Here is a 15,040-nt window from a genome sequence, read left to right on the forward strand (position 1 = left end):
GTAGAGCAGAAGGTAAATTGGGACATTAATCCTAGTTGTGTTTAGTACTTGACACTTCCAGCCATAACTGCGACTCCCTACTTCATTCCAAAAATAAGTGTTTCATAGGTCCTCTGTCCCCACCACAAGATCACCATTCATCACTGTAAATGAATCCACTGCTCCTCTTCTTCACCGGGGCCCAGAACTTGTCAAATTGGGTCCTCTGTTGAATGTAAAGCAATGGAAATTCAAATGTGGATGTAAAGTTCACTCCAGGAAAAGGTTTAGCCATTTCTTCCCCTACCACTAGGTCCATGACTGTGGCCCACCTCTGAAAGTATGCTTTGTAAATCTCCTGCGCTTTCAATCCCACAAACAAATTATATACAATTGATAATTCTCCCTCTTTCTACCTTCAAAATCACTAGCAGTTAAGACAATCCTAATTTCATGCCCCGCCATCATCCAGCACTCATAAGCGAAACTCCTTCAAAACTTGATATCTGTCATCTTTAGTCAATGGCAGTTCATAGTTAAACAGCAGGAACTCAAAGCTTAGCCTGAAAACACAGCCTCTCTAACCCAAGTGTAGCAAAACCTCCTTCCCCTATTTTAAGAATGTATTTTTTCCATTCAGTTAACGCTTTCCAGCAATGACCTGCTTGTCCTTATAATTTTAATGCATCAAGCCAAGTAGCCATTGCTTTTGTGATATACATGTCTCTTCTGTTCTGTTCTGTAAGTCACCCCTCTATTAGCAAAACATTTGTTAAATCCCAGTATCCCAACGCTCCAGACTCTATTTCCTTCCATGTATACACATTGCCCCTACTCAGACAATCTACAGCTGACCCAAGACACATGCTTGATGGTAGCATGCAAAATAAGGAAAACCACTCTTACTCCGGGACTTTGGAAGCACATGCACCGTACACTACACAGTAAAATTAAGCATCAACAATCTCATAAAGTCCTGATCAATATCCTCTAGCACTCTTGTCAATTATGTTTCAGAGTCACATTTAGGTCAGTTCTTATCTTAATAATTAGATAATTAAAGTCCTCTCTGCAACACCCAAACCACGCACCCCATAAATGGCCCACCTGACAAACCTTTACAAATCTGAAACAAATAGACGAGGTAGGCGACAGCTATATGGGTCACAGGAGAAGCGTGAAGATCTGGCACACGTACACGAGAACAACTATGCAGATCACATGGCAAGCTTACACACACACATAAGAACTACTCTAGAGATAACATAATAAGGTGGTTTAATATATTATACAACACAGATCTGTAACTCTTCATAGCACACATGGTTGTGTTGGTCTGACACAAACAACCCCCACACACACTCTCGCTCTTTCTCTCTGCTACACACGGCACTCAGAATGTGGGTGAAACTGTGAGAAACACATATCACAGAACAACAGCTCCACAGAGCAGGTTTGTGACAATATGGTACAAACAAGCTTTGCCAGTTACTTGAGGTGTGTGAAGATCTGACACCAACATATAACAGACCATAAGCTCTAGAGGTTTCAGAAAATATGCAGTTCTGTGATATAGACCCAACACAAACAGACTGTTCTCAAGGGTCAGCGGGGTGTATAACGATCTAAAACAAGCACACAACACAGGTCAAGAACACTTCAGTCACAGGAGGTGTATAATGAGATTCTTACAACTATTTAGTGAACCACAAATGCCCTTATAAACTCTGATCTTCCTGTTGACTCTGGACAGTGCTCCGTTATCACCACGTGCCAGTCACAGTCATATTTGCACACAGAGTCAACTGTGGGGGTTACCTACTCAAGACTCCAGATCCTTTGATTTAATCCATGATTGTTTTTAGTGTCACTGAATTAATGGTGGTCGACATGTGTCACAGATTCAAGATGATCACTCATGGGATCAGAGATGTATGAATCCAAAGACAGTGGCATTTGACCGAGCTGGGTGAGTAAAAGGGTCAACATTCTTTCAAAGCCTTCACAATTCTTAGCATATGTTAGTTAACAAACAAGGGGCCATGCCAGTAAACAGGATGTGCCTCAGACCCCTTGCTTTTCAGAGACATTGGCATGTCACGGAATCTGCTGATATTAAGACAGGCCATTCACTTCTAATTAATGTGTAGCAGCCTATGAAGTCTGACTGTATAACTTCTATATGGTTTTAAGTGAAGTGGGCTGAGGTTGTGAGGCAAGCTCTCTCCCTCAAAAACCTCTTTAAGCAGCAGTTCATGCTATGCAGTGTTTTGCTCAAGCAGTTTGTGCATCACACTGTTATCTCTTACTAAAGTAAATCTACCTTATTTCTCCAGTGGATTTCTGGGCGCTGAGCATAGAGACAAAAACCAACCTCAGAGCCTTGCCAGTTGGGAGGATGATAGGAAAACACTTCAGCAAACCCATAAATCTGAGTGTCCACATTTACAGAGTCTACAATCCATTGTGTTTCCCTATGTATAAACGAAGAAGTAGGGTCTCTGTTCTGAATGGGAGCTGTGAGAAACCTGAGGGTGTCCTCACTTCTTTCTGCGCATCATCCTCTACTCAGGAGGCCAGGGAAGGGCCATCGCTCTTGGATCCCAACTGTAGGTCTGGAGACGTGAAGGAGGATCACCTGGGTAGAGAAGACTTGGGGAATGGCAGGGGGATGTCCTTGGGTGAGACACGGTATCCCCTATTTCCATTCCATGATGAACCCCTTGCTCCCACCTACATTTTTGAGATATTGCATTCCTTTTCCCTCTGCCCAGAAAAACATCATAAAACCTTCAAAAAATGAGAACCTTAGAAGGACGGTGAAGAAGGGGAGGTCTTCAGGCGAGACAGGGTATCCCCATTTCCCTTATGAGAAGGAATCTCCTCCTGCCCGGTCCTTTAGGGGCCATTGCCAAACCTCTCCCCTTATTTCCCCTCATCCAACTCACTTTAATACTGGGATGAGGAAGAGGCGATTAGGAGTAGTGAACACTAGTAAGACATTTCACCACTTTAGTATTGAGATGAGGAAGAGGCCTGCAGAGTGCTTTAAAGGTCAGGCATGTGTCAAGTGTTACACTAATTGCAGCCAGGCAATTACAGTTTGGGACTCACACCTGCAACCTGTCAAGTGGTTGCTGGTGTATAACAAGGGAGGAGTCCAGCAGCAGAGAGATCAGCAGGGAATCCTGTGTGTGAGGAGGCAGCCGAGGCATACAAGGAGAAGAGGAGTGCATGTGAACCATCACACAGGTACAGATACAGAAGAACCTGTGTGGGCTATAAAGCCAATGGTTCCTGGTGGCGCAACTTGTAATGTGTGGCCTGACAACTGCGCCTAGACCGGGAAACCCCCCAATTGTGAAAGCTAAATAGGTTGCTGAAGTGAAACAAGAGAAAGCAATCTGATTGAACTATTAAGAAATCAGAAGGAGTGTAACAATGATTTGGAGCTGGTTTTGTACATTGAAAGCTTGAGAACCAGTACAAGTTGACTGTCTTGAACTTGGAGAAGGGAGCCCCAAGGTTTTGTGAAACTGTCCTGAACTTGGGGAAAGGAACCCTGAAGATTTGTGGAACTGTCTTGACCCTGGGAAAGGGAATCCCGAGATATTTGTGCAACTATCTTGAACATGGGGAAGGGGAGCTGAATAGTGAGCCAGGAGGTGGAAGACGCTCTGAACTTTCTTTGGAACACTATTTATTTTATTGTTGACATCCCTATACACATTGTTTAGCTTTAGTTGTGAGGACAAGGATAGGTTTTGGATACAGACAGACCTTTAAGTTGAACTTTCTGACACAGACGTTCCTTAGTTTCTTTGGGAAGGGAAATCCCACCTTTGTATAGGGCAATTTAGGCCTTCAACCATCCTGACATTTAACTTAATAAAATGATTCTCTTTGAACTTTTAATCTATTGTCTGTGTCTTGCTTCATGATGCCTTCACAGGGATAACCCACAAAGTCTATGGTGCTATAGCTATTGGTTCAGTAGAAAGCTTTTCATGAACAATTAGTGCATTGCCTACATATTTCAAGTATCCCATTTTTAGAGTTTTTCAATAAAGAACACATTAAAGAAAAAGTTCTGGCAGCAAAGCACGCCTGTCCTTTATTAGTGATTCATTTGATTTCAAGTGGACACATCTTCAGAGTCCTACAAATGCAGGTGTGTGCTTGTTTGCCCCAGAGTTCGGTCTTCTAACACAATGGGTCTCAATCTCAGGATAGTTTGAAAACAATATTTAAAAGCGTACTAGAATAGCACCAGAAATAAATGTTGCAGAAAACAGATGTCCCAAAGGAGTATGGGAAAGATATGGAATGTTGAAGAAGTTTATCAGCAGGATGTTAAAGAAGCACCAAAAGGTTCTTTGGAATATTATTAACAGTTTACACAGAAAGCATTGGAAGTGTTTCACAAAGGACGAGTTCTTCACAAAGGACTTCAGGAATGACGTCCTTCATTGACTAATGGGGTGCTAAAATGAAGTGTCTTTTCAAAAGCTTGCTGGAAGGTTCTCAAGAATAAAAATCCAAAGAATTTAGGGGATGCAGCCTAAAATGGCCTCCTTCATCGCTTCTTCAAAGGTGAATGATAATGGGTTTCTTCCAAACTTACTGGGATGGACATGACCAGGATTAACTCAAAGGCTGTAGAAAATGGGCAAGTTGAAACCTTACTGAAAGGTCCTCAATAAAAGGCATATCCAGTACTTTCAGGAACATCATTGAGGATAGGTAGCTCCAAAACCTACTAGAAGACCCTTGACAGCAGGCATCTCCTATCCTTAGTTGAAGGTCAGCATGAATGGGCAGTTCGAGAACTCATTGAAAGGCCATCGAGAGTGCTTTGTAATTGGCTTCTCAAGAGCTTTATGTAATCGCTGTCCCTCAAGCTAAACTAGAAGATGTTTGGGAACTGCTTCCCCCATGACTGGAAGGTCTTCACGTAACGTTTTTATTCAGTACTGAAAATGCTGCCTCGAAAACATGCATCTTTCCCGCTAAAAAGTAAAGTTCTCTTAAACATGCTCCTGTTGGATGCAGGGAAGGTCTTTGAGCTCAATGCAAAGTCTAAGAATAGCCCTGCTGAGATTTTTCTTCTTGTTCTCTTCAGACATCCGCTTTCTGACATCATCATCGCAACCTAAAATAGAGTAGGGGGCTTTAGATGATCCTCCTTAATATACAATTTAAATTTGACTAACAACACCAAATCAGCAGTAACATCAAACACTTGAGTATTGTGTTTCTTTATTGTCCAACCAGATGTGATATTTACCTAGGGATTTTTTTCTCAACATTCTCGTAATCAGGATTATCATCATCTTCACTCTCACTTGTGTCATCTGAAAGAAATGTACACGGTTTACAAATATCCTTCATGCAGCAACAGCCTCTAAAAGTCAATCCTTCAAACAAAGCTAAATGCTAAACATAGGGGTAGGGGTAAAAGAAAACAAGCACGAGAAATGTATTGGAAAGGTCTCAGAAGCAGGTAATGCTCTAAACCTTACAGGGAGTACAACCCAGGAACCAGCCATCTAAAGCCAAGAGCATAACAATGCAAAAAGTAAAGACCCATGCAGTATTCAGTACAAATACGCTATTGTTATGTTGGCAGTTGATCTGCAATGCTTTCTTGAGCTCATCAGGCCACTGGGGAAACTAACCTGAATTTCAGAATAATTATCCTCCACCACAAATAAGTTCAGCTTACTTAAATCATACACCAAAATATTAATTTCTTTCAAATGTCTACTAATAAGCAAGATTAAGAATTAAGCAACTTTAAGAATTAAGCAAGCTGTACTTATTTGAGAATTAAAGTTAAACGTCTACAGTCACATTAAAACTAACTGGGAATGGATCCCAATTTGGACAGAAATCAGACTAAAAGGAACAAAACAAATCTGGCCTCCTCAAAACTAGAACAGGTACTCAAAGGTATAGGCTTGTTGGACATTTAGCGGACATATGTTGGATATATATTAGGCGGGGGGACTTTTTGTTCTCATGTTCATTACAGCCATAGTCAAATTGATTATAAACCTGCAAGCACAATATTCAACTCAGACCCCAGCAGCTAAAACATTCAAATGCTACCCTATCAGATACCTTACCAATGCTTCTGGGGACCCTTTTGCTTTCCTTGAAGAGAAGTGGGGTCAATAACTCCTAATGTAAGGCTTCTGCTGATACAGCCAATATCATGGCTCAAGCAGGGATTTGTATGGTAATTATGAAGATGCTAATCCTGGAAATAGATGGGATACATATAAGGCGGCTTTGAGAGAGAACATTTTAGCAGCAACTTAAAAAAAACCCAGCACTGACAGCAGGTCAACTATTGAAGCTTTCTCAGCTGGGGAAAAACAGAAAGAAACTAGATCTTGGAGAATGCATAGACAGCTAACTATGGTTAGGGAGCAGCTAAATGTTGTACTTTCTAATGAAGCAGAATGCATGTGTCTCAGAGTAAAACAAAACTATTATTATAAAGGCAATAGACCTGAAGCAGAATACTTTTGTCTCAGAGAAATACACAAATATTATTATAAGGGCAATAGACCTGACCACCTGTTGGCACACAAAGTGTGGTCCAGCAGACATTATGGATATTGCCATGAGGTTTTTTCTGGAGATAGGTAACACATTTCTAAGGAATCTGGAAGTATTTAGATTCTATGAAAAGGAATGCCTTCTGAAAGCCTGCCCAACGAAGATATGGATAGATAGTGTGACGAATCCCAAGATGTCGTCACTTCTCCCCGAGGGGGAGCCCATTCTCAAGAGGCCAGGGAGGTGAGGCTGCTACCCGATAGTCCCCCTGGGAGTGGTACTCAGTGGGAAGATCTTATGGGAAGGGACTTCCCCTCTGAGGACAAGAGAGACCATCTCGGAAAAATGTGGTACACCAACCATCCACCCACACCCTATACATCTTACGATCCCATGAACCTCACCTCCACATCCCATACTTCTATGTATGTCTGTAAGATGACAAGTTTAAAATCCACTGAGACGAGGAAGCGTAGGGATTGCCTGAGGACGACTTCCTTGACAAGTGCTGGGACGAGGAGGTGCGGAACAATAAAGAGCCAAGCTGAGGACTGGAATAAACATTCTAGTTGTTTTTACCCACACATCATAAAAAGGAAAGAAGGACTGAAAAATAGGTCAAGCCATCCCAGGGGGAGCCACGAGCATGGAGACGGCCCAACATGGAAGACAGAAGAGTCGAGGGACCGGGACGCTGGTGAGAAGGCAGAGACGTAACTGATAGTTCCGACATGGAGAGACCAAACTGAAAGCAGAAAAAGCAGAAGCCCTGACCCGTGGGGAAGTCAGCCTGAACGGTCAAGCAGAGACACGCAGACGGTGAGAGCTCCAAGACTACAAAGCCACCACATTATGCCGGAGAGAGAGAAAAGGCCCGGGAAGCCAGAGAACAGGAGAATCCGAGCCTGAGACCAACCGGAGCACACCGGCAGAAACCCTAAAGGTACTAGGGTTACAGGACGGTTGGTGAGGCCATAATAGGGTCATGGGGAGTAAGGAACAGATAAAGACCCAGCACCCGCTCTACAGTGGCAAGAAGGGAAACCCTGGAGGCAAAGAAGCTATTGAGAACACCAAACAGAGAAATATCAAAATACGGGTCTGGAACCCACACCCACAAAAGAAGAGAGCTACACGTCATCTTCTTTGTGGCAGTACCTGGCAAGAGAGTGAACCAGGTCTGCCAGATTACAATAGTAGAGAAACATGGGTCTGGGACCCCCAACCACAAGGAAAGAGACGCATAAGCCATCTTCCTCGCACCAGTACTTGACAGGAGAGGGAACCAACTCTGCTTAAGTTCAAAGACGAGGAAGCCTTGGTCTGGGATCACAAAGTGAGAGAAAAGCCAGGGGATGTGAGTCATTCCCCCCTGGTGGTGTTTAACTGTGCTACATAAGTGAAATAGAGGCCAGGAGAAGGGAGTCATTCTCCCTGGAATTGTTGAACTGTGTTACCAAAGTGAAAAGAGGCCAGGGAAAATGAGTCATCCCCCCTGGTGTTGTTGAACTGTGAAACCAAGTGGAAAGAGACCAGAAGAAGGACGTAATTTGTCCTGGTTATATCAAACTCAGAGGCCAAGATACCAGGATAAAGGAGTCATTCTTCTGGTAACCAAGACCAGGTGACGGGAGTCATTCCCCCTGGTTGTGTTGAACTCTTAAATCAATATACCTGGAGAAGGGAGTCATTCTCCAAAGTTGTAAAGACTTTCTGATACAGACTGTTCAAAGACAGAGAGTGCATTTGCCAAGGAGAAGTGCTTGAACTTTTGCCTTTTGTGTTGGAGGACAATTGTACCCGGGGAAGGGAGCCATTCCCCTCAGAAGACGCCAACACCTGGTAACAAACTTATGTTCCCAGTCCAGAAGAAGAGAGTCATTCTTCCGGACCAAGAAGGTCTACTTTATCTATAGTGTAGTTTTAAGTGTAAGGGACAGATGTAGGGGTTTTGACACAGGACGCTGGACTATAGATACTGACACTGACATTCTGACAGAACCCTTGGTGTTTTAGTTGAGGCAGGGAGACCCCTCTTAGAGTTAGGGAAAGTTATGTTTTCTCTTTATTATTTTACTAATAAAAATCTATAGCATCATCATGCCACCTGTGTGTCAGTCTCCTTTTTCTGCACCCTTACAATACCTAGAAAATATTCCTTTTCCCAGAATCAAAGATCATATTAAAGACCAACTAGAGTACGCCGTACACATAGAAGTGATCCAGAAAGCGATTTAATTGCTTAAAAGAAATAAAGCTGTGTCGGCCCTTGGAGTTTTACAGCAGAATTCTACAAGCAGTTTTCTCCCACTTTGTGCACCCATTCAACCACTCTATTCAATGCTTTTGGGAGGACACCTGCTATTGCTTATTCAACAGGAGAATCCCCAACTTCATTGCTCCCTAATCCTGGAAAGGGTCCCCTCTTCTGTACGTTAAACAGACCAATCACACTTCTAAATGCAGAAACTAAGTTGCTCAGCAAGAACTCAGCAAATAGATTTGCTGCACATAGGGATTGGATGAAAATATCGTATATATAAGACCGAATGCACAAATAGTGTGCATTCGGTCTTAAATCAAATACCTACTACCAAAATACTGAACGAGGGAAGCAGGGGTGTCCCCCGCTCCCGTAGTTTGGTATTATGGTCTGCAAGGGTTCCGGGGGTGTCCCCCGCATACAATACATGTGTTGCTGGGGACCACAAAAAAAAAGTTGGAATTACAATATGCGGACTAGTGGTGTCCACAATTTTGTAATTCTATCTTTTCGTTTACGGTTTTCTGACGTGCATCCCTGCAAATCAACCAGATATTATACTTGCTAAACAATTTGGCTTGCTGACCTAATCACAGAGTCTGCCCTGCTTTACCTCAGTGCTGAGAACACATTTAATAGACTAAAATTGGCTTTTCTTTATCAGGGTCAGTGCATTCCAGAAGCCAAAAGCCCGCATTCAGCACCAATAACACCTGTCCATTCCCATATGTAGTGGGAGCTCAGCCGAAGAAGATGCCTGAATTTGGACCACCATTTTGCCCAGCCTTTTTGACTTCAGCAGCCATCTTGGAAGTATTCATCTCCCTAATTTGCTCTTCCTGCTCAAGTATTTACAAGTCGGCATATCAGGTTTTACCAGCATTTCCCTGTGAAGCAGTGAGCTTTTCAGTGCATCCCAAAAGCAACAAATCTGCAGTCATCACCAACATTATCTGTCCATTATCTGGTGTAACTTTGGCTCAACTGAAAATATCTCTGCATTTGGACCACCATTTCGCCTGGCCCTTGTACATTTAGAAGCCATTTCGTAAAAAGCCAGCTTTTCCGTTGGCCCTTTCAGCCCATATGCCATCCAGTAAATCCTTGTACAGAATTGCCCCACTGCTCGTCGCCCACAGAAAAGGGATATAAAGGTAAGTGTCATGATTTATATCATACACTGTATTCCAGAGCCTAACCTCTACCACATATGCAGTCTAAATTCCAACCTGGTGCTGTGGCATATTTTGCAGCAGGGAATAGTGATGTACCTCAAGCAAGGCTTTGGAGAAAGTTAGGTCTCTGTGCTTTAGTGCAAGAGAAGGTATTACCCCAGAGCACCCGACAGTCTTACCATAGGACAGCAATATTGTTGTGGGTCTAGCTAATGGGTCTATCTATGCATCAACGCTTAATTTTGTGTACATGATAAACAACAGATGCTATTGAAATCTTCCCTACTCAGTTTTGTCACTAACCCAACAAGAGTCTGCACTTGAAAAATAGTCTTTTATTCTTATAAATGGAAATACATTAATAACGCTTTCACTCTCTTGTTTAGCATTTATGTATATGTATTCACTTTTATGAGCATTAAAAATGGAATAATCAAACAATATACAGTTCCTAAAATTAGCAATAAAGTAGGTGAGCAGATACCCAGAATCCTACTCTAATATTCAATGTCTACTACCAATCAACAATGTGTGTGTAACCACTGTGGCCCAATAAAACCTTAAATCATACTCACAAGTGTGCTGCTGTGGATTGCAATGCCAGGGGACAAGTAAGGTTATAGTGACCAACCTCTGTATAACCCATTAGGTGGAAAGGGTAAACATAGCCGTCAAACAATCCATGTCGTATATGGGCAATTAACAAAGAACAATCTAAAACCGATATTCAGCCATGGATCAAAAATATATGTTGGGGAAAGATAGGTAAACATTGATTATTTCAGCCCCCAAAATATTGAAACAGTAAAACAATGTGAATTTGGAAAAAAATGCCCATTAGCAGTTTTCTGTTTAAAGTGGGGGCACCTGAACGCTGTTTGCTGCTTGTTTCTAAAGAAGTTCATCTTTGTAATTTACTCTGCCTCCAATTTATTGAAGCAAGCATTAAAAACTTGATTTGGATGAACTGGTAAAGTGTCAAGTTTAAGGCCCTAAGACTAGAATTACAGTTTTGGCCTAGTCATCAAAGTTTTTGCTTTTCTTTGTAGGTCAAGATCTTGTGGGTCAGCAGTGTCCTCCAGGCCTGGATTCTTTGTGGGCCACAATGTTGTAATTGCTGGTGAAATTTCAGGAACTCCATGATGACTGCTAAAACAGCTGGTTTATAAAGGGTTAATCCCACCCCTGTTCTCTTATTAGCCAATGAAATTCCACCAGATAATGTCATTCTTGTAATCAGTGATAAAGTACAACTGAATATCTTGTTTGTTTGCATTTAAAATGAAGCCAATCTTGTCATTATCAGCTGCTTATGTACGAACTGACAAGTTTGTATTTGTATTTATTGTGTTTATATAGCTCTTTAATCCAAACGCTTTACATTTTAACAACTGGATACATATAACATTATAACAGTAGAAGCAATTTACAATTATGAATCAAACCAACAAAACAGTAAGTAGAGCAATTAAACTGTGAGGGAAGAGGGAAGGGTGAGGAAGGGACGGAGGAGGGAAACAGAAGGGGTATAAGGGCGAGAATGGGGGGGTGGAGGGAAGGGGAAGGTAGAGGATCATAGGGAAGATTCAAGGGAAGGAGAGGGAATGAGAGGCGGGAAAGGTTTCATGGCGGGGAATGGAGAAGGAGAGATTTCAGGGATGTGCAGAAGGAGGAGAAGGTAGGTATAGAGCGCATTGAGAGAGGTAAGGAGTTCCAGTGCAGGGCGGCTGGGAGCAGGAAGGAGCGGAAACCGGAGGGGGCAAACAGGAAAGGAGGAACAGTGAGAAGGAAGTGGTCAGCTGAACGAAGGGAGCGGGAAGGAGTGTAGAAAGAGAGGAGAGATAAGGGGGAGCAAGGTCATGGAGAGATTTAAAGACTAAGCAGGGGAAATTAAATTTAAGTTGGGAGTGAAAGGGAAGCCAGAAAAGGGAGGAAAGCGAAGTAGAAATGGAGTCTCGGGAGGCAAGGAGACAGAGGGTACGAACGTCAGAATGGTAGATAGATTTGGGGGGGCGAGGTGAGAAGCAGGTAATCCAAACAGTAAGGAGGATCAGTAGAAGAGGCGAGAGAAGATAAGGGAGGAGATTAAAAGTTTGGTAGCATGGAAAGTGAGAGAGGAGTGGACTTTGCGAATATTAAAGAGGTGGTAGCGACAGGCGTGAGAGGTAAGAGAAATATGATGGGAAAAGGAGAGGGAGGAGTCAAAGTGAATGCCTAGATTGCGAGCGTGGGCAGAGATGGGAAGATTAGAGGGGGGAAAGTGAATGAAAGGTGGAAGAGAGGGATGGGGAAGAGAATTGAAAGGGAAAAATAAGACTTCAGTCTTATCAGTATTGAGGGAAAGAAAGCGGGATGATATCCAATTTTTAATGGCAGTAAGACAGAAAGAGAGTTTAAGGTGGAGATCGGAAGAGAAGGAAGAGAAGGAAAGGAAGAGTTGGGTGTCATCAGCATAGAAATTGTGAGAAATACCGAATGAAGAGATAACAGGGGCAAGGAGAGCGGTGTAGAGTGAGAATAGGAAAGGGCCAAGAACCGAACCTTGGGGTACGCCGTATTCCAAAGGCAGGGTTGGCGAGTTTGAACAAGATGGGCCTTGACCAAATGATGAAAGACATCAGTACTTCATCTATGACATTTTCGGCTATCAAAGTGTCCTAACGTAAGTGTCCAACCTTGTTTGGTGTTTTATCTATATAAGCCTAGACTTCTCTTTCATGTTTACATAAACATCAAATGTTTTTTTAGCACATGCTGCATTTGTTCTGTAATTTGCAATTAAATATTTTCAAAATAATTATCTTGCTTAATAGAACATTGCATTTGTTTTGAATTAATGCACTCAATGCTGCTATATCTTACTAACAATGCTGACAATGTGACTCATTATAGAACAATAAGGGCATTATTTGTTTTAAAAATACACTTTTATTCCTCTTGCATTCCAATAATATTCATCATATATGTTTATTCTGATAAAAGGCATCAAACTAGCATATTATACACATAAAACATCAATAAACAACAAAAGCCAAGCTTAAAATGCACTCAAATATAAAATCGATCCATTATACGTGTTTGCTCGGAAAGATATGCAAAGAACCAAATATAATGATACAAAAAGCACTTAAAAGAGCCTTTCTTTTCCACATTTTTAAAAGGGCCCATGCAACGTATGGAGAATCAACTAAAAGGACACAAAATAAAGAAGGACGACATTGTCTGAAATTAAAATGCCTAAGCACAGGAAGGATAGTTGTTTTCCTAACGGACTTATAAGCCGAGCAAAACAATACAAAATGCAAAAGATCTTCCTCAGCAACTCCGCACACAGGACAAGTCGATATATCAGGAAAGCCTTTTCCAACTTACACTGTCGTTCCTTAATATAAGACAATTAAATTGTGCACAAGTGATTGGCCAACGTTCAGTTTTATAATGACTCAAACTAATATAAAACTAAATGGAATTGACACTGCTAATGGCTGCGTGCTGTCTATTAGACCTAACACGCAGCTCCTTACACTCGCGCCTCTCACTTGCAGACAAAGCAAACAAATGTTTATACCATTTTTGTTGTTCACATGACAGCAACATACTCGGGGAAAAAGTGCAGATGCATGTGATTGTGGGAGAGACCTACTTATAAAAGAAAGCCAGGGGATACTATGCCCGTTTTCTTTCACCAATAAAGATTTAATAATAAAATGAGCTAGGCCTGCATGGACATTTGACCACAAACGTAGCCAATAAAAAAATCGGAGCAAGTGTCCACTGATCCTCCAAAAATAAACAATCCAAGTTCTGTATGGATGGACAGCAAAATTAGGAGAAGACCCAGGAAGTCCCAATAATTGTTTAAGAAATGTATTTTCCTGGGTCTGTATATCCACCATTTCTGTATAGCCCCAAAGAGGGGCACCATACAAAACTGCGGTCTTAGTCTGGCCCTCAGAAACTTTCAAAACTTCGGAACACAACCTGAATAAACTCCAGGTGCTAAAGAATAATGCGCTCAGAGCAGCATTGAGTATCCCAAGCCATGCTCAAATTACCTCCTACAGACAAAATGCACACTGGCTCCCAGTCCGGGACAGAATAGCCCTTAGATCCTTGGTCATCACTCACAAATGTCTTTCAAACGATGCCCCTAAGTACCTAGCAGACAGATTTAACAAACAGTCATCAACCAGACCTACCAGGTCTAGATACTCTCACTGCCTCAACATCCCTAAATTTGCCTTAAGAAAAGCAGGAGGGTCAAGCTTCCCGGTCCTAGCAGCCAAACAATGGAACACGATCCCGCTCAATCTCAGAAATGAACCTTCCTTCTGGACGTTCAGAGCAAAAATGAAATCTTGGCTCGCCAACAATAAATGTGCTACTGTCTGATTAATATGCCTGTAACCTACTACTACTGCGACCACTATGTAACCCGGTCATCTGCACTTAATTCCTATGTATTGTATTGTATTTGCTCAAAATATGCTTGTTAACTGTTGTAACTCGTCCTAAATCTCTGGTGCCCAGTTACCCCAGGGTTCGGCACGCGATACAAATAAAGAAACTAAACAAACTAAACTAAAATCAAATCCAAAAGTTGACCCTGCAACATGGCCATAAAGTGAAATGATACTGACTCATCTTAAGCTTTTGTTTACGAAGGGGAGCTTGACCGGTTACAACAGTGGAAAAGCACAAGCCCAGGCAATCAAATTCCTTAACCCTGGGTATGACTGCCCCTTTACAAATCATTGGGTACATCTTCACTGACTTGCCCCCCCTTGCACACCCCATCATGGCTGTCTTAGAGGTATTCATCCTCCAATCCAGGTCATTCATAAACCTAACAGAGGCAGAAATCAGCTTTTTTAATGCAATAGGGGTCTGAGCAATCAGGACAGTATCATCAGCATAGGCCAAGATAGGAAAGGCCGTGCTTCCCATTCTTAGGAAGTCAGCCTGAGGGTCCACCAGGACATAGTGTAGTCCATTATTATATAGAGCAAACAGGAATGGTGCTAAAACACAGCCCTGGCGGACCCCTGATTGACCT

At 42.2% G+C, this 15,040-nt stretch overlaps 1 protein-coding gene across 1 annotated transcript in view; it reads right to left on the reverse strand.

Annotated features, from left to right (window-relative positions):
- Positions 1–4,067: 4,067 nt before the first annotated feature.
- LOC138581100 (uncharacterized) overlaps positions 4,068–15,040 on the reverse strand; it is a 604,063-nt gene continuing 593,090 nt past the window's right edge. Inside the window, exons 12-13 of the mRNA XM_069652175.1 lie at positions 5,267–5,333; positions 4,068–5,131 (exon numbers count right to left, since the gene is read on the reverse strand). Of these exons, the coding sequence (XP_069508276.1) occupies positions 5,122–5,131; positions 5,267–5,333 (77 nt within the window). The 3' untranslated portion in view covers positions 4,068–5,121. The remainder of the gene's footprint in view (positions 5,132–5,266; positions 5,334–15,040) is intronic.

Source organism: Ambystoma mexicanum, chromosome 3p, assembly GCF_040938575.1.
Source record: "Ambystoma mexicanum isolate Mex_15411 chromosome 3p, UKY_AmexF1_1, whole genome shotgun sequence".
In the NCBI taxonomy this organism is placed as follows: Eukaryota; Metazoa; Chordata; class Amphibia; order Caudata; family Ambystomatidae; genus Ambystoma; species Ambystoma mexicanum.